Source organism: Lactuca saligna, chromosome 9 (genome assembly GCF_052625555.1).
Source record: "Lactuca saligna cultivar CGN05327 chromosome 9, ASM5262555v1, whole genome shotgun sequence".
Lineage (NCBI taxonomy): Eukaryota > Viridiplantae > Streptophyta > Magnoliopsida > Asterales > Asteraceae > Lactuca > Lactuca saligna.
In genome coordinates, this window is record NC_136425.1 from 26,528,910 (window position 1) to 26,550,316 (window position 21,407).

Consider the following 21,407-nt stretch of genomic DNA (forward strand, 5'->3'; position numbering starts at 1 on the left):
TCATATAATTAATAATAAGCATAGGAACAAAAATTTCCTCATATCTCCTCTCTCCTCCTCATTCTAGGATTTCTGGTTTTGATTGTCAGTCATTAGAGGCATATCCGTTTGGTGCTTGTTATCCAAGGAACTTTAATAGGATTTGAAACATATCAAGATGCAAGATTCTAAACATTGAAAATTGTCATGCAACATTGCATTGTTTAGAACCAATATCAAAGTCTCACCACACTTCATGAGGTGAAATGGATGAATGGTATCACTTATGCTTCAATCATAAGATCCAACATGTATGTATGCAGTAGCCTCAATGTTTGTATACCTGAGCATGATAATCATATAAATAGAATCATTGGTGATCCTTACTTGATTGTTGTAAAGAAAAGTATTATCAAGTATTTACAAAGGACTAAGAATTTGTTCTTGGTTTACAATTATTTGATGTACAATATTACATTGATGTCAGTTTCCATATGAATCGAGATGATTCTTGTTTCAAATAACAATTTCTTGGTCACGAATGAGGCATCAGTTGTGTCGAACATTGAAAGACATACATAAATATATAGTGACAGTATCAATGCTAAAGAAGTAAGAGGACTCAACACAATCGATAGAAGTTTCATTACATTCGACTTGTCATCAACTTGGGAGAAATCACCATCCTTAAAGTTCACTAACCTAAAGTCGGAGTTTGGATTTTGTGCTAGAAGACATGGTAGACCCGTGTCATTTCATTTGTATATTTTCTAAATCTCCAATTAGTTATAAATTTTGTCGCCGAAACATGAACTAAAAGGGGACGTCCCCCAAAACACTTTGCCTCGCAACTCATTTCACCTGTTCGTCAATCTTCCCCTGTCACACACTCCAGCAGTTGAAACCATCGCTGCGAATGGACAAAGATCAAGACCAAGGCGCCGCCAAAATTGAGGATTTCACAGCACCCCAAGACGATGGCGGCGACGTCACTACCGCTGCCACTGAAAACCATGACGCCGATGACTCTGACCCAGTTACTGTCGGAGATGGACTTGGGGCCAGCGGTGCTAGTGGCGGTGGTGGTCGTGCCGGCAAGAGGACCGGCGATAGAGTGAAGGGTCCTTGGTCGCCTGAAGAGGACGCCATACTGAGTCGATTAGTGAGCAATTTCGGTGCGCGGAATTGGAGCTTGATTGCCCGTGGAATTCCCGGCAGATCGGGGAAATCATGTCGTTTGAGGTGGTGTAATCAGCTTGATCCTGCTGTCAAGCGCAAACCCTTTACTGGTAATTTCGATAATCATATTTAACCTCCTCTTTGTGTGCTTGATTTCAATTGAGGGTTTAATTAGCAATGCTTGTCTGAGTTGATTCCAATTCCCAGTTTCCCTGATTTAGGATTTTGCGCTTTGTACACTGAATCATATAAATATTTCAGCATTATGACTTGAAATTGTTACAAAAATTAGGGGAAAAGATGATGGGAATCATCATGTTTCATGTTCTTCAAAATATTGGAGATGGAGACAATCACCGTATCTAAGGGGGTGTTTTGCAGTGCTTCACTTTAAAGTGCTTATTGTGATTTGAAATCAAAATAAAGAGTTTTGAGGGGATTGGACATGATTGGAGTCATTGAACAAGCTTTCTAGGGCTACTTATGCTAGCTTTGATGGAATATTGGAATACCAACATCACTTGTAAACATGTTGTAATGTTGGTATAGTATTTGTTTCAAAGCATGTCTAAGATTCATGGTTTGAACTGTATGACTCAAATCAATTGATCAAGTGGAGAATGTGAGTCCTATTTAAGAATTGGAATCTTGTAACTTGTTTGATTAGTGGTAATTCATAATTCTATGGTGAATTGATCGTATATGACTTAGGCACTTGGATCTTCACTTAGGTTTCTATTTGACTTAATGCAGAAAGAACAACTTAATAGATAAAGACATGGAAACAAGACTATCCCCATTAAGTCTTAACTTTTCATTCCCTCTTTTATTTTCCTTCCATTCCCCAAGTGCGAAGTTATTTTCTCAAATACTTTTCAAATCAGACAAAAAAAGTATTTGTGACATTATTTGATTAAATTGAAGTAGTTGATTAAATGAGAAGCCGGACAAAAAAATTGCAGTTTTTGTCCTATTGACATCAATCCCCAATCCCAGTAAACCTGCATAAATTGCAACTTTTGTCCCATTGACATCAATCTGAATCCGATGCATGTCAAACACAGTACTATTTCTTATTTGTTCTGTCATGTCATGTCCTGTGCTGTCCTGCAGATGAAGAAGACCGAATTATACTCTCGGCTCACGCAATTCACGGAAACAAATGGGCATCAATTGCAAGACTCTTACCAGGAAGAACCGATAACGCAATAAAAAACCATTGGAATTCAACCCTAAGAAGACGAGGTCATGAACTCGGTAAATTCAACATCGGGTCGGGTAACACCATTGAAGACCCAAGTTTAGAAAGATCAAAAGCATCGTCAGAAGAAACCTTATCATGTGGGGACATCAATTCCTTCAAACCACACGAAGGACTCGACATCACAAGTGACCCAAACAATCACCAAAACGACCAAACTACCCTTTTCCGTCCGAAACCCCGCGTAAGCGCGTTCAACGTTTACAACTCACAAACCGGTTCCGAAACATACGGGCCGACTGTACTCAAGGGCGATTTCGGTATAAGTAAGTTGCTCGAAGGTGCGTATGGTGAACGGTTAGTTCCTCATCAATGTGGCCATGGTTGTTGTGACCCGAGTGGTCAAAGTCAAAGTCAAAGTCAAACTGAAAAGTCAATATTGGGCCCGGAGTTTTTGGATTATGCTGAACCAGGTTCATTTTCGAGCCATGAATTGGCGGCTTTGGCATCGGATATAAGTAATATTGCGTGGCTTAGAAGCGGGCTTGATAATGGGCCGAGGCCCGGTGACCGTTTACGGGCCGAAGTGATTTCATCGCTGCCCGTTAGTTGGCAGGGTTCCGGGCAGCCCGCAAATGTTGGGAGTTTGGGGTAATAATGTGCAAGTGAAAGTTTGTTTTCTTGAATATGTAGGCTTGTGTTGTATTTTTTTTTTTTTTTTTATTTTATTTTATTTTTTTTTTTTTTACTTTGGAGTAAATTATGTTTGACTATTGAGATAAATGGGTATATTTTATAAGTTATATGAATGGTTTTTGGGTCAAGAAACATGTTCATGTGTCATGTGATAATGGGGTCATGTACACAGAAGGCCAGGGTTAGCTGGTGTTCACAAGTGCTTGTGTCCCACCCCGCTATTAATGTTGTTTTATGGTAATTAAGTATTTAAAAAGCTTGTTTTGATTTTTTTTGTTTTTATATTAGAAGGTTTTAGATGCTGTGAGGAAAAACAAGAGATTTACCATGTATATTTTTGGTATAAGTGATTTTTTTAACTAAAAAGATCTGGTTAGTTAATATGTATAATGGGTATCCTGCCGGATGTTATTAATATTTAATTGATATATATATATATATATATATATATATATATATATATATATATATATAAATTTGTGATTGATTGTGGTAAATATTTCAATATAAAGTTAAGTTATTAAAATATGACATGTTTATTAAATATAAACAATGTACAAGAAGGGGGGATAAATAGTGTGTAAAGTTGATGAAAGGTATAGAATAACGATATCATAAACCTCTTATATATCTATGACCGTGGATTTTTTTTAAAAGATAATTCTTTGATAATGATTGATAGAACGGTTCTAAGAATGGTAGGCAGTCACTTTCATACATAATATATCCGAAGTTTTTTTTTTTTTTTTTTTTTTTTTTTTTTAAGCCTTTTAAATACAAGAGAATTTATTGTAGAACCTTAACCAAGTCAAGAAACTCTTACTTAGGAATTGAATGTCTGTATACGAAATTAATACAATGATGAGTATTGAGTAAACGTAACTATGTCGTTATAGAAGCATGTCGTTATAGAAGCAATCAAAACCTAACTAAACAGATAAGAAGATGATAAATTAATAGGAAGTGATTCGTACACAATAGTTTTTCTTTATATATAATAATTTTTGTTTTATAGAGTTAAAGCATATAATATCTTAAAATATATATGAAGAAAAAATAATGTGTATTAATCAGTTCTCTAAACTAGTCTATCAAGTATTTTAGGTAAATGATATTTGTATGAGTTATGTGTGTGGACTATGGAGTGTATATCCATTTTGATGGTGACATGAAGAATGATGAAGGTTATACAAACAAAAATTCTTTGGTAGTTAAACAGAAAAAAGAGAGCTAAAAAAAAAAAAAAAATTAGAACAGTCTTAATGGTAGAATTCGTCACAGAATCTTTATGTAATTAAACTGAAAAATTAACAAACTAACAGTTTTTATATAATTTATAAATCAACAATTCCTTAATTTTTTTTAATGACGAACACTTACAAAGATTCCTTTTATTTTACTTTTAAAATACATCTTTCATTTTAATAAGGGATAATAACTTAGGAGGGTAATAACATTTTTCATTTGTTCATATCAGGTCTTTAACGTATTTTTTGTGTGTATTACACCATTAAGATTGTTATAACCGTTTAGAAATAATATCTTTTACCGGTTTTTTCTTGTTAAAATAACTATTTGTAAATTGTTAGAATAACCTTAATTGTGTAATATGCACAAAAAATACGTAAGGACCTAAAATGGACAAACATAAAACGTTATTACCCTCGTAAGATTTTTAGTATTTATTATTTTGAATATTTATTTTTAAGATTTTTAGTATTTATTTTTATATGTGTGTTTCATATAAAGTTGTTGATATTAAAAAGAATAAAAAGTAGAAAGGTTTAGATTGGATTGGATTGCATTTTATAACCACATCATCCAGTTAACATCTAGCAAACAAAACCTCTAGCAAGGAACTAAAGAGAAGAACAAATTAAGGCCGGATTAGATTTTATAACCACATCACGAATAGATGAAAACACAGGAAGGTTCAAATGAAGCCAATGCCCAACCTGACTCCAAACCTGATCAACAACCGAAAACTACAACAACAAATGCTTCACACTTTCTTGAGAATTATGACACATAGGACACAATAAGGAATCTATCACCACCCCCCTTTCCACCAGTTTAGCTTTTACCGGAATGCGATCCAAAAGCACACTATAAAAATGTTAAATTTAATAGGGACAAAACGGTTCCACCTAGTAAGCATACTATCCATAGGAAGCGTGATATTATTAATCCAATCCCGTGTTGATTTAACAGTAAAGATACTCGATGATTCAAGCTCCCAATACCACTTATCTGGCATTTTCCATATGCGAATAGGATTTACTATCTTCACAAGATAATCAAATTGGGTCGATTCAGCCCCTCCTCTAATCCCCCAACGCCAATGAAAATTTCATCCCCCTAATCCCATTATTCACTTCCTCGAGCGTCTTGATTAAAGGCCAAAAAAAAGAGTCTCTCGAACCGCTCCCTAAGAGAAATATCCAAGCACTAAACATCCTTCTAGAACCTCGTTTGAGTCCCATCCCCCACCACTCTATACATGGAATTAAGAAGGAATACAATCATTCTCATGGAGATGATTAATGGATCCTACAATCTTTTGCCAAACACCACCTTCCATTCCTATTCTCGAATCGTCTGAAAAACCACCATCTTCACCATGACAAAATTTGACAATTTTAACCCAAAGAGCTCCTTTATTATTAAGAAACCGTCACTTCCATTTATAAAGAACGCCGAGGTTAAAAGTATCCAAACTACCAACCCCAAGACCTACAAGTTTCTTATTTAAAAAGTAAAAATTTACTATAGGGGTTTATAGTTTTATACCGGATAATGACTTAAGAGGGTAACGTTTCCCGTTTGTTCATATTAGGTCTCTAACGTATTTTTTGTATGTATTACACCATTAAGGTTGTTATAACTTTTTAGAAATAATCATTTGTACCGGTTTCTTCCTGTTAAAAGAATTATTTGTAAACGGTTATAATAAAATTAATGGTGTAATACGCACTAAAATTATGTTAGGAACCTAAAACTAACAAACAAGAAATGTTATTACCATTTTAAGTCATTATCCCTTTTAATAGTCACTTGAACTCTCAACCAATGGTTATCAGATATGGTTACACTACAACCTTTGGTAACAAAACTCATTAAATTATATTCTCTAAATTTCCATATATGTTTGAAAAAAATAGCTATTTTCTCATTTTTCTTGATCTCGAAAAAGTGTTTTCTTGCAATGATTCTTGTCCTTTTACCTTTGTACCAAAAAAAAATTAAAATTAAAACAAAATACTTTGAGTTGTTTTTTTATTACTTGGTGATTCTCAATTTCTGCACTGTCCTTGTTAACTGAATTACCTTGAGATGCTTTATACTTGGTTGATATTCTCTTCATGCTTGAAAAATGCTCATCATGACGCGTAGATAATGAAGATGGTGGCTCACCATTCGCTAAAATGTCACATACATAACCTCTAAATATCATCACCACGCATTATTATTATTATTTTAGTGGATGGTATAATTGGTGAATTTGAATGACCTAGAAACGACCAGGGTATGGCTTTGTCCGTGAATATAACTATTTATTATATTAAATGTAACTATTTATATTATTGGTATAATAATATAATGTTTTCCATAGAGCGATATGAGGTTTTTATTGGATTACGATGCTTATTCGAAATTCATAAAAGCAAAACAAGTAACAACAACTATTAAAGAAAACACCATGATCTAGTTAGCCGTGGGGTGTATACTCCATGCAATTCAAAAAACAAAAACTAAACTACAAGAGAGTTTGTATGTTTTACTTTTTGTGATGATCAAGAAGCAAATCAAAGAGGATCCAAAGTAGAATTTCTATATCACAATCGTACCACAAAGCAACAAGACTACATATACATTACGAGTCATCATTTTAAATATGTGTTTGGGTGTGAAAACTTGATTATGTACTTAGGCATTTGGAAGCACATAGGAACATCAAGAATCACGATAAAACATTATGACAGAGCATCCTCATTGGCGAGTCTATGTGTATAGAAAGTGGATCACTTAACCCACATTTTTTCCCATCTTTTATAAGAGATTATAAATAATTATAAATTGTGACCCATCTTAAAAACTTGGAGTGAACCACCTTAATGTTTTTGACAACAAAATATATATAAATCAAAATTTCAAAAGCTCATAGTTTATGTTTTAACAGGCACCGAAATCATTTAAGGTATAATCCAATAAATAAAAAATGTTTCAATACAAGTTGAAGATAATAAGATAAATACAAGAAAAAAAAAAACAAACAATAAAAAAAAATTGTTCTCAACACGCCGTTCTTCTCCTGCTTCAAGGTACACGTTGATACCGTGATACACAATCACACAAATCGGAAATTAATCGTCGTCCATCGGGCCCTGACCCCACAACTAATATCAAGATACAAGACATCATTGAATACTATTATAAATACTTGAAATTTCTTTTTTTGGTTATACAACTCGACCCGAACTTGCAACTAGTATTTTTTTACCATTTTTTTTCGGTTTCACTTAAATAGTGAACCACATGATGTTACGTTCTAGACTCGCCACTGAGCATCCTGATGGAGCACTTGGAGGCAAATGGAGCATCAAAAATCCTAATGGGGCAATTAGAGGTGCATGGAGCATCACGAATCTTAATGGAGCATTTGGAGGCACATGGAGCATCGTGATTCCTAATGGAGCACTTGGAGGCAACAAGAATCCTAATGGAACACTTGGAGTTAAGATGAAGCATATGACAACATAGTAAAGCATAAGAAGATTTGCCACAAAGGGTCAAGGTGCGCCATTGGTGACACAAGGCGTGCCATTGTTGGATAAGATGCGCCACTTTGTGGTCATGATGTGTCATCTTGGTGGTCCTAATGAGCTACATAGTGTTGATGTGATGCTTATGTGATACTGGAAGGAGGATGCGCCACCAAGGGAAATGATGTGTCATCATGGCACATGATGCATCATTTTCATGCATGATGAACCCTTTGGTATAGAGTGCACCATTAGCTTGGATGATGCGCCCATCTGGCTGTAAGGTGTGCTAGGGTGTTCAAGGAAGTCCCAAATTACTTTGATGTTAAAGGTGATCAAGGTGAGTACTCCCCTATGGAGCATGATTTTCATTTATAGCATCTTGGTGCGCTCCATGGGTGTGACTGAGCTTATGTATTGTCTCTCAAGGTTGAAGATTGCAAAAGAATCTGCATGAATTCTTATGATTGGTTTAAAATTAGGGTGCCACCTTTTGGGATAATTATGGATGAGCATGACGTATCAGAATTAAAGTTCTCCATGTTTGCTTGTTTATAGGGCTATTATGGATAGTCCTTCCCCATTCATTATTCCTTCTGTATAACTTGTTTTTCAAGAGAGCAATAATTATGAGGTTAAGAGCACACCGTTTAGACTAGTTAGTAAGTAAGCGAGATTCTTTTATTTTGAGAGTTCAAGTGGGGTGTAACATATGTGTGTGATTGTAATTGTTCTTGAAAGTTTAATAACTCCCCCTCCCTTCTCGTTCTCCCATGGATGTAGCCACGTAGGTCACTTTGACCGAACCACGTTTAATATTGTGTTCAAATTTTTGTTTCATTTTTCAAAAAATGTATTCCACAAGTTTCAAAGAAGTTTGTTTATCATTTGTCTGAAAGTGATTAACTTATTTTGTCAATCACCCAACAAACTGGTATGAGGGCTATGATTGAAGATAAGAGAATTAAAATCGAAAAATTCGATTGCCAAGTTTCGGTGATAAGGTTAAAGGTAAAAAAAGGTGATAAAGTTAAAGGTAAAATGAAAGTGCGGAAAAGTGTAAAGAAGTGAAGAACATAAGAATTCCAAGAAGACCGAACCCATGGAAAGATCGAATAAAGAGAATAAGAAGACGCGAACAAGAAAAGAGTTGTCGATTATAAAAGTAAGAGGCTGGAATTGAAGTAGATGGGTTGTAACACCCGTGTTTCTAGGCTAAGAATTAATATGATAATGTAATAGTTAGGGTCAACAATTGTAACCTACTTTGAAGTAATAAAGAGGAATTACTTGAATATTATGTGAATTATGTGATTTTATGTGCATTATACTTTATTTATAAGATATAATAAATTAAGAATGAAAATAAGCATCAAAAATAAAATAATAGATAAACCCAATACTTGTGAATAAATTTGTAGTAGACGTGATAAGGATTTCAGAGATATAAAGAACGCCGAAATCCGAGTTATAACGAAGAAAGTATGACCTGTCGAAGTTTAGCGACAAAACCGGCACGACGGTGTGCGACGTAAAAAGCGAGTTTACGATAAAGTACTATTTGGCCTTAGTGATCTAAAATAAAGTCATATTGTATGTTAAACCGAGAGCGTGCATAAAAAGAACATCCAAATCTGATTTTGTATGAGGAAATTATGATTTTTCTAAGATTTAGCATAGCAATACACAACCCGGAATTCAAATTTTAGATCGACCGACTTTTAGCCAACACAACCTAAATGAGAATCGAAGATCCAATTAATAGGAGCTCAACGATAAAAAGACAGACGAAAACGGACATCGGATGACAAAGTTATGAATTTTTAACAGACTTTACCTGTCCAAGTCTGTTAAAATATAACTTTAAAAATAATGTCAAAATTAACCGACGGATTCTAAACATAAGTTGTAGAGTACGTCTCCACCTACGCGTGGATATAAAGAACGTCGAAAACGGAGCTGATATACGAAAGCTATGGGATTTAGAAGTTGGAATTGAGTTGTTACGAAGAGGCTGACGTGGCTCAATCTCAACCCTCATTTTTCCCCCACGGCTTCGCATAAGATCTAGACACATGGACCTCGTACGCGCAACGTAGCCCCTCACACACGCATCGCAGTGAGTACGCGCATCGTACTTTGAAGCTACGGCCAACGTAGTCTAAGGAGGCAGGCTATAAATAGGTGTGAGGATTGCCATTTCTCTTCACACATTTCTCACACTTCTCTCTCAAATACCCTCAAAACTTCAAGGTTTTTCCCTAGCACTTCCCTAGTGTTAGAGGCGAGTCTCGGAGCGCCACAAGGCTCCTAGAAGAAGAGTTGTTTGGCTTGGAAGTTATGCCCCCGTAGAGCCCGGTTCCTAGCCAAACTCTCTTATAAATAAGTTATGCTTAACCTACTTTAAGTCTAGCTTATGTTTAAGTTTATTATCTTTGTTATAAACTTATAAATAATAAATATATTATAAAATATAATATACAAAGTGTTATTATCTTTTAACTACTCGCGGTACGGGGAATGGGTAATCGGGTTGAAAGTCCTTAGGCTAGGTCCCTTATAATAGATGCTTTAGGGACGTAAGGTGAGGATAATGGGAATGGGTAATCGGGTTGAATAATTTGACGAAATTAATGAACTTAATTATTGTGGGTTGAAAACCTTATGTGCTCACCAGGCTCCCTAGCCTAACCCACTCACTTTCTTGTATACAGGTAGTGGTAAGAGAGAACATGAGTGATGGTCTGATGAGAGATCAATGGATTATAGGCCACTAGAATAAATAGATGGTGTAAGTTGGAATCACCACTTTAACAAGTAAGTGCATAGTTACTTTCATCATACACATAGATATGAAGTATTTAATATAAATTACATGTCATGTGTGCATATTATATGTGTTCTTGATATCTATGTTGGGTGAACAATTTATACATGTTTAAAATGACTTAAACTGTATATATGTATTTTATATCTTCAAAAATGTTGGCTAAAACATGGGTAGATAAAATAGTTGATGTGTGATGAAATAAAAAGATGATAGGAATTGATGTTTATGATGATCCAGTCATCTAGCGAAGTATAGATGATGACCACTGACTATTCTAGACAGTCTAGTGGAACGCTAGCAGACTCGCAACCTATAGGTGTTTATTTGAACTACATGTTCACCAGGTGTACTCCATCCCCCTCATGGTTGACTTATTTGACATAAATTGTTGAGGAATCCCCTAAGCAATGTTGTGACCCCGATGAAAGTCCTTAGGCTAGGTCCCTTATAGTAGATATTTTAGGGACGTAAGGTGAGGATAATGAGAATGGGTAATCGGGTTGAATGATTTGACGAAATTAATGAACTTAATTATTATGGGTTGAAAACCCTATGTGCTCACCAGGCTCCCCAGCCTGACCCACTCACTTTCTTGTATACAGGTAGTGGTAAGAGAGCACATGGGTAATGGTCTGATGAGATGTCAATGGATTATAGGCCACTAGAATAAATAGATGTTATAAGTTGGAATCACCACTTTAACAAGTAAGTGCATAGTTATTTTCATCCTACACATAGATATGAAGTATTTAATATAAACTACATGTCATGTGTGCATATTATTTGTGTTCTTGATATCTATGTTGGGTGAACAATTTATACATGTTTAAAATGACTTAGACTGTATATATGTATTTTATATCTTCAAAAATGTTGGCTAAAACATGGGTAGATAAAATAGTTTATGTGTGATGAAATAAAATGATAAGAGGAATTGATGTTTATGTTGATCCAGTCATCTAGCGAAGTATAGATGATGACCACTGACTATTCTAGACAGTCCAGTGGAACGCTAGTAGACTCGCAACCCGTAGGTGTTTATTTGAACTACATGTTCACCAGGTGTACTCTATCCCCCTCATGGTTGACTTATTTGACATAAATTGCTGACGAATCCCCTAAGCAGTGTTGTGACCCCAATGAAAGTTCTTAGGCTAGGTCCCTTATAGTAGATGCTTTAGGGACGTAAGGTGAGGATAATGAGAATGGGTAATCGGGTTGAATGCTTTGACGAAATTAATGAACTTAATTGTGACATCCCCAAAATCTCGGCCAGAAAAGACCGATTTTCATTTATGCTTTTAAAATAATTTCAGAGTAAATCCATTTGATTTGAAAGAATTGCGGAATTTGTTCCCACAAACAAAACATGATAAAACAATGTTTACCAAAGCATTTCATAAAAGAAATGTATTTTCATTATATAATCAAAACTCGGGGTGTCATGTTCCGATACAGACCAATAAGCATAAACGATAACATTACAAGTCATTCAACAAATATATACATATACAGACTTGTAAACAAACAACTTGATGGTTCATCCATCTTACGCCTTTGCGCCACTTCCTGTAGTACAAATAAAACTAAATGGGTCAGGCTTGGGAGCCTGATGAGCATATACGGTTTTCAACCCACAATAAATAATTAAATTAATTATTATCAACCAACAATAACCCAATTACCCATTCCCGTTATTCTCACTTTATGTCCCTAAAATAACTAACACAAGGGACCTAGTCTAAGAATATTTCATCGGGGTGACAACACATGTTTCAGGGGTTCCTCAGCAATATAAGTCAAATAAGGCAACCATGAGGGGGATGGAATACAGCGAATGAACACCCATGTTCATTAACACCTACAGGTTATGAGCCTGCTAGCGTTCCACTGAACTGTCTAGAAGAGTCCGTGGTCGTCATCTAAATTCCGCTAGATGACTGGATCAAAACAACATCGAGGCCTCTCATCTGTTTATTACACACCAACTATCTACCCATGTTCTACCCAACATATTAGTAGATAAAAATATATATTTTTATACATAGTTTAAAACCTGCATAGCATTCTCGTTCAATACATATTCCAAAACAACAGATGAGATACATACACATAACACGTATTTCATAGAGAATAAATCATATCTATGAGATAGAAGAAAGTGAATATACATTCACGCATATAACAACAAAATATACACATAACACGTATTTTATATTAAATACTTGATAATTATGCGTTAGAAGAAACTAACCACACACTCACACATATAAACAACAATATACTTAGTACACTCAATCATACTTCTATTATTATCATGTTTATGAAAGGTAGTATACACTCACTTGATCAGAAGATGATCGGACAGCACTACGACTTGCAGAATTAGTAATCCTCAGCAGATTTGGAAGATCTCTACAAAAATCGAACTTCTTGCGGGCAGAGCTTCGGCTCGGGAACCGCACTTCTCGGGATCTTCGGGATCTCGAGACTTGCTTCGGGACTCGGGAATGATATCGGGGCTTCGGGGTGGCTTCGGGGGTAAAAACGCAGAGCTTCGACACGAAATGGAGGAGAAATGAGCAATTATGCCCGGACCCCTCGCATCCTATTTATAGGAGGCTGGAACCTCCCAGTACGCGGGGCGTACATGCCTCCGAAATCGTCACTGCATGCGTCATCCAAAGTGTCGACACTCTTCGCTGTACGCAGGGCGTACTCGAGTACGCAGGGCGTACTCCGGATGAGTCCGGTGACTCGCCTCCGGATAATACCGAGGTTTAATAATTAATTTTAATTATTAATTATTTAATAAACTTCAAAAATTCATATCTTCCTCATACGAACTCCGTTTTCGACATTATTTATATCCACGCGAAGGTGAGACTACACTCTACAACTTTCGTTTAGACGCTGTCGGCTAATTTCGACTTTATTTTTATTATTTATTTTTAATAGGTCGGGACAGAAAATTTCGTTATAAATTCATAACTTTTTCGTTTGACATCCGTTCTCGCCTAACTTTTTATCACTTTGATACTAACAACGAGATCTTCGATTCTCGTTTAGATCATTAAGGCTAACTATCGCTCTAACATAAATTTCACTTTTTACGTCATTCAGCGTTGCCGGTTCTGTCGCAAAACTTCGACAGGTCATAACTTCCTCGTTATAACTCGGATTTCGGCATTCTTTATATCTTCGGAAACCTTGTTTCAACTACTAAAAAGTTATCTAAAGATATCAAGTTTATTATACACTTAAATTTTGACGCTTATTTTTATTCTTAATTAATCAAACCACATAATTAAGCAATTAAGCACAAAACACATAATACTCAAATAATACACTTCTATTATTTCAAAATGGGTTACAAAGGTTAACCTAGACTATTACATTGCTATAAATGGCAAGCCCAGAAACACAGGTGTTACATTAATTATTGTGGGTTGAAAACCCTATGTGCTCACCAGGCTCCCCAGCCTGACCCACTCACTTTCTTGTATACAGGTAATGGTAAGAGAGCACATGAGTGATGATCTGATGAAATGTCAATGGATTATAGGTCACTAGAATAAATAGATGTTGTAAGGCCTATATTATTTATGTTTATGCTTTTGATCTGTATTGACGATGACATCCCGAGGTTTTTAATATAATGAAAATACATTTCTTTGTAATATTTTTGGGAACAAATTCCGCGACATATTTCTTTAACAGTATACTCTGATTTTGAAATAAAACATAAACAAATCGGTCTTTTCTGGCCGTGAAATTGGGGATGTCACAGGGGTGGAGTCTGACTCATGATTTGCAGAAAAGGAAGCACTTTTCGGCAAGCAACCTGATGTTTGGTTTGCATTTTTAAGTTTTTATTTTTAGTTTTCAATAAAGTTTTCTGCTTTTATTATCAGATGATGTTGTGACATATTTTTCTAGCTTTGATGTATTTAATATAAGAAGAGGCATGACAGCATACAAATTATGACGTGGTAGATTTACAACATGGAAAATCATTGGAACATTTTTTTGAAGATTTTGTTATTATATGAGAAGATCTTATAGTAGAGACTAGCTGATGTGTTAGGGACTACTTCTCAGTTCCAGTTACATAAAAAAACACTATCTAGGACTAGATATCTGAGACTAGCTAAATCAATCCTCGATTCTCATTAGAGACTGATTATTGACCATCTGAGACTAATTATGACAGTCTCTAATACCCCATTTTCTTGTAGTGTTCATCAAGTAATTTCATTATTAATTTTATTCCGCGAAAACACTTTCTCTATTCCACTTCGTGGCATGTCAATCCTCATTACGTGTCGCGATGACAGTATTACTCGCGATGGAGATCTCTCCATTATAGAAGGGATAGTATGCATCACGAATAAGCTCCATATTCATAAAGTGACATTAAAATGGAATTTATTAGTGTTATGTAGGTAATTTGACACAAATCTTAAGGTTTTATTTAGTTGATATATTATAGTATAACTAGGACTTTCTAGCTTTAGTGAAATCATAAGATGTGTAAACTTGTGTAGTTTGAGGGATACAAAAAGTTTTGCATTATTTACTACCCTTCAAATTTTATTTTAGTCATTAAACTTTAGATTATATTGTTAGCCAATAAAGATTCAAGTTAAGTTTTCGAGCTTAAGCATATGTTATTTAGTTTTTAGAAGAGTGAAAAAAAGTGAGTATGAAAAGAAAAAAAAATGAAAAACGTTGTGAAAAAAAACAAAACAAAAATTATCAAAAGTCATTGAATCAATAAGAGATTACATGTATGAAGATCAAGAAATCATGAAGAAGTGCAAAAATCAAAATTATAAAGATCCAAAAGTTATAAATGTCATAAACTTCAAAGTGCATGAAAGTTGTAATTTTTATTTCTGTGTTACTTTTCTTTTTATTGTGAGTCCATGTATGCTTGGGAACTTATCAAAAACACTTTAACATTAGGGGATTTCTTAAGGGTATATTTTAAGGGATGAAAAAATGACTATTGTTCAAATTGAGTGGTAAGAATTTATGAGGATTATGAGTACTTAAAGCTTGGAAAATTATTAAGATTTTGACCCTGTTATATGCATTGATGTTAGATATCATTGGTGGGTTTGAATTAAGTTATCTTGTTTGGTGTTTGTAAACAAAGTATTGCTCTAATGATATCAAAACTGAATTGCAATTATGACTTGAATAACTCTAGTTTGCTTGAGGACAAACAAAGAATAAGTTTGAGGTATTTTGATATTGTCATAATTAACTATATATTTTAGTTGTGCATCTTAATAAATTAATCTAGCATGTTGTATTTAAAGATAAGTGGTACTTAATAAGCTTTGAATTGAATAAATATAGTTAAATTTTGAGCTGAGAAGAAAAAGGAAAAGATTGGAACAAGTATGGAGCTAATACAGATGAAGAGAAAAAGTTTCCTAAATTCAAGAAATCATGATGCGGTAATTACATGCTCGCAAAGCGGATCCTTTGATTTTGTAAATACGAGATTCATCCATCTCAATCGATATACTGGAGATCCCCACCCTCAATAACAAAATTTATTCATCTAAAAACCTTTTTTAGTTGATTTCAAAACTGAAGAACACGACTGGAGCATCGTTTTGAAGATCAAATCTTTGAAATATTGTTTAATCATTCAAAGTGTTTTAGACATCATGCTTAGAAATACTTCTATGATTGGTTTGTTTTCTAGCTAAGATAATGGGCATTCCGGTTAGATGTAGATGAACCATAAATATTATGGTTTGATTTATTAGTTGGATTTATAAAGTTTGATTATTTATAATCTAGATTACTAATCCGATTATATTAACTTATATCTTAATTACTTTATGACAATAAACTGTTAGGACTAGAGATGAACCAAATGCTAGAGTTATGTGATATAATTGTTAACTTAAAAATATAAGAGAGTATTATATATTCATGTTATGCTTCGATTGATTTTCATGGCCATTGAAATTAATCACTAGATCTATTCATTCATAATTCGAACATTTAATTGATTATTAGTTAGATAATTGCATGATCAATGTGTTAGTTACTTTATAATTATTAGTATTAGTTAATCAGACCAAGATAACTAGTCGTTATAAAAATCGGCAGTTAACTTGTTAGATCCATTGCATTTATAATAAATCAATCATAAAGAACACAGGGGGATTCAAAACATAGGTGCATGTACTTTAACTACCGTTTAAATCACGGTCTTTGCTTTTGTTTGCGTTTGTGAAATTGTTACTCAAGTTTAATATAGTTTAAACAACCCCCCTACTTTTATGTTTCTAGTTTAATTAATTACTTTATTATCTGAATTAAAGTTATAACCATTCCCCTAGTGTTTAATATATGGTCTTGTCACAACTCACAACTATACCGCTACACAATTAGGTACAATGCCTAGTGTGTATTTCAGTCCAATTGAAAATAAACCAGTTTTATAAATTTAAAACTCAAATAAATATGTAATATATAAAACCACTTATCAACAACTTAGTTGAATGTGTTAAACTGACATTCGAAGACATTCACGATTTAATCTTTGGTGAGGAAGTGCACAGACAGAGTGTCGAAGAAGCTTCTAATAGTCTTCTAAGTATTGAAGATAAAAGTAGAAAGTCCAACACAATATGTGAACATAGTGAAAGATAGAAATAGTGAATAAAGGTCATTGAATTAATATAACTTTTAATATGTTTATTTCATCATATATTTAATATTTTATAATTAATTACAACAACATACATTGCTTTCTATAACATATATTTACCAATAATTTTAATTATACAAATGTAACAAGTGCAGTAGAGATTCATTTACCTAATAAGTGATTAAATTATGGGACAAAGATGTTGATACAAGTTTCTCTATTGACACATATCCATTATGTTTAGTTTTGTATAGATTATTGTCGTGTTATACCAATTGTTGATACAGATCCGATTACATCACTCTCGTCAAGCGGGGTCCCAACTAAAGTTTGATCCTGGATAGAACCCAATTAAATTGGAATATGATTTATTTTATATATTTTTAAAATTTTAAAATACATCTTTTCTCAATAAAGAACCATTTTAAATATTAGAACCGAGGAACCAATTTTTTCTCAATTTTAGAGCAAATTTTTCATAAAAAAAAAAAAAACTAAAAATATAGATGTTTATAATTTTTTATCCTTCATCCATTGATATCAAATTTGATAAAAAAAATTTAATTTGTTTAAATTCACTCTATAAAATTTGTACATATTCACACTGTGAATTTATGCATATTCACACTGTGAATCTATGCAGATTCATATAGCGAATTTATAGACAGATAAAAAAAATATATCAAATTTGATATCAATGGAAAGAAGATAAAAGGTTATGAATTTTTATATTTTTAAATTTTTTTTCGATAAATAATAAGATCTAAAACTTGAAAAAATAATGGTTCCTTGGTTCTACGGTTTAAAATGGTTATGTGTTAAATTTTTGCATATATATATATATATATATATATATATATATATATATATATATATATATATATATATATATATATATATATATATATATATATATATATATAAAAGTTAATTTAATTTGAAGTCTTGTTAAGATAAATCATGTGATAAAATTATATTTACAGCCATACCACCATACCAAAGTCTAATATAACTAAATAAAAGATCAAAGAAAAAATTTAGACCTATTTAGGGCTTGTTGTGTTGTTTGGCTTGTATTTTGGATAGTTGTTTTTGTACGTGACTTGGATGTATCATGTTTGGTTTGTATTTTTGAAAGTGATGTTTGTACATAATTCAAGAGTGTTTTTTAATAAATAAAAGTGAGTTTTTTTAGTGAAATTGATATAAATAGTATCTTTATTTTGAGTTTTTATCTATAGATAAATATAAGTTTTCTTCAAATTAATTTTTTATATTTATAAAAAAAAAATTCAGAAAAATCCTTAAACATTAACTCTATTAACGAAAAAGTCATCTCCAATTGCTTATTTTCAAAAGTCCTTAAAATTTTCAGAAAAGCCTTGAAAACCAACATTAGGGGAATAATGGTTATTTTGCAAGTATTTACCGGTTTACAAAAAAAATGACTTGCATTAATAGAATCAAACTTAAGAGATTTTTTTGTAGATTCCCCTAACCAGGTGTTGTCCTCCCTCCGTGAGATCGAGTGTTCAAATCCTATCTGTATATGTGGAAATAAGAGTAGGTTGTGTGTAAGTTAAATTTGCCGTTTAAAAAAATTATTATATATTTATATAATTGTAATATGCGCAATACACATTCGTCTAGTATAAATGATGATACAGAGATGTTAAATAGGCTTCTCTGTTGCCCCTTACGTTTATTGTATGATTGTTGTTGTATTGTACCATTTGTTGAACGATTCCAATTAGATCACTCTCGTCAAGGCATGTCCCAATTAAAGTTTGATCATTTTGACTTCATTGTGTGGTGACTTTCGTTTGCTATCTCTCACAATCCATCGCTCTGGTGTCTATTAGAATGAAGCAGTAGTCTTAATCAGTTGACTAGAAGCCTATCTTTTTAAAATTTAAAAATAGATCTGATTTGTATTGATTATGATAATTACATATTTTTCTTTTCTTTGAACATAATTTAATTTGAGGTCTTGTTAAGATAAATCGTTTGATAAAAGTTATATTTACAATTATACCAAAATCTTATATAACAAAATAAAAGATCAAAAAAATCAGACCAATTTAGGGTTTGGTGTTCCTGGTTTGGTCTGTTTTTGGACCGTGATTTTTGTACAAGACTTCAAGAGAGTGTAGGGTCAATTGGTCAATGGTGGGGAAAACACCAAGCCCTAAAATTCGATGTAACGTGTGTTTCTCGATATGGATGAAGTTGGAGTTTTTAGTTTTAAATTGTTAACGAATTTAAAATTTCTAGTCTAAACATGCGTTAGGCAGATAAAATGCAAACCTTATTTTTGGATTGTCAAAAAGCGACGTTTTTCGTGGTCAAATTGCAATAAAAATTCCATACTTCTTAGAGATAAAGTTTGAAATGTTTTGCTTGTCAAATTTCATAAAAATTATGTAAATTGAAATTTCTTTTGATTTAATCATCGTAATACTTTTTTTTAAGGGTTAATGATCTAAGAAGATAATAAATTTTGATTTTGGTCCATATTTAGATAATTATATGTTTTTTTTTTTCATATACGTTAACCAATAAATTTGTTTGACATGTACTCGAATGTATAAAGGAACTACAAGTTCGTAATTTTATTTGTATCTCTCATTGGTAGGGGAAGAAACCTAAAGTGGGTTTATGTGTCTTATGATAGGTCTTTAAAATCTTTAGTGGATCCAAAGATGGGTTAAATCCACTACGGATGTCAAAAAGTCCCATGGAACCCCGTTCCCGTGGGGGTCCCGTCCCGTTCGGAAAAATTTTTTTCAAAAAATTGGGGGCGAGGACGGGGGCAGGGGCAAGGTTAACCACCGTTTTAATTTCGGGGGCGGGGGCGGGGATTGGCAATCCCGTCCCGAAACCCCATGAGGACCCCGTTAATAAATTATACATATATTAAATATATAAATATAATAAACTATAACATGATTTTGAGGTTCCAAAATTCATTAAAAAAACATGTTTTTAAATTGTTAGTATAATGTTTTTAAGATGCCATAACTTTTTTTATTTTTAACATGTAAAATTCTACTATACATAATTATTTGATATCTAAAAAATAGTTTCTTTTAGTGTAAATAACAACTTCTTTTAGCCAAAAAAAAAAGACAGCTCAAAATCAATCGGGGGCGGGGGAACGGGGGCGGGGGCGGGGGTAATAAAGGGGATTTGGGGGCGGGGGCGGGGGCGGGGACGGGGGAACAAGGAAATTTCGGGGGCGAGAGTGGGGGATGCACTCTCCGTCCTGTTTGCCCCCGTTGACATCCCTAAAATCCACACACATGCATAGCCTGGTCGTAGACACAAGTGCTAGAAATGGCGTGATGTATGGATCAACAACTATGAGGTTTATTTTAATTTACCGTTTTGTCTGGTTTTTGGATGAAACTTGATAATTATAATAATAATAATTGAATTTATTATTCACAACTAATCGACATATAATTTTCAATATTATTGTCAGTTTGATTGTTCGTCTTTCTGATCTGAAATTCAACAATCTTAAAGGTTTTATATGGTGATTAAACATTTTAAAACAAATGCACACTAAGATCTCTTCTACAAACATCTGACTAATGAACAGAGAGCTTATCAAACTGTCTCGTTTCGATGGTCAAAACTACACTCGTTAGGCTAACAAAGTTAAGCTTTCAACTAATGTTTTGTGTCATTTCCGACGAATAGCAACAATTAATCAAATCTACCGTAACATCACCACCGAGCACAAGACCATAAGTTCCAATCTTGGTAACAGGTGAAGATCACCTATTCCCCATGATCAGATTTATTCCTCCATGCTCCACCTCCTCACTTTCTCTTAGTCCCTGCAAATCAGAACAAATGTGAAAACCACATCTTATATCAACGACCCAAGAACGAGTAAGTTGTGAGTTATTGACTTGAATAGTGTATATACTTGTCGAAGATGGCTTGACTCTGCTATCCTTCAAATCTTGCAAGTATTTAGGGCAGGTTCGTTTAAAATGCCCTTTTTCATTACAGTAAGAGCAAGTGACCTATTTAGGGTCACTGACAGCAAGAATATCATAATTGGGTTTG

The 21,407-nt window shown here is 33.6% G+C and overlaps 1 protein-coding gene across 1 annotated transcript; it reads left to right on the top strand.

The window, feature by feature from the left end:
• Positions 1-696: 696 nt before the first annotated feature.
• On the top strand, positions 697-3,168 carry LOC145016044 (transcription factor MYB1-like). Its single transcript, XM_078974479.1, has 2 exons — positions 697-1,268; positions 2,272-3,168. The coding sequence occupies exons 1-2, from the start codon at positions 896-898 to the stop codon at positions 3,012-3,014; spliced, it is 1,116 nt and encodes a 371-aa protein (XP_078830605.1). The 5' UTR covers positions 697-895; the 3' UTR covers positions 3,015-3,168.
• Positions 3,169-21,407: the final 18,239 nt, after the last annotated feature.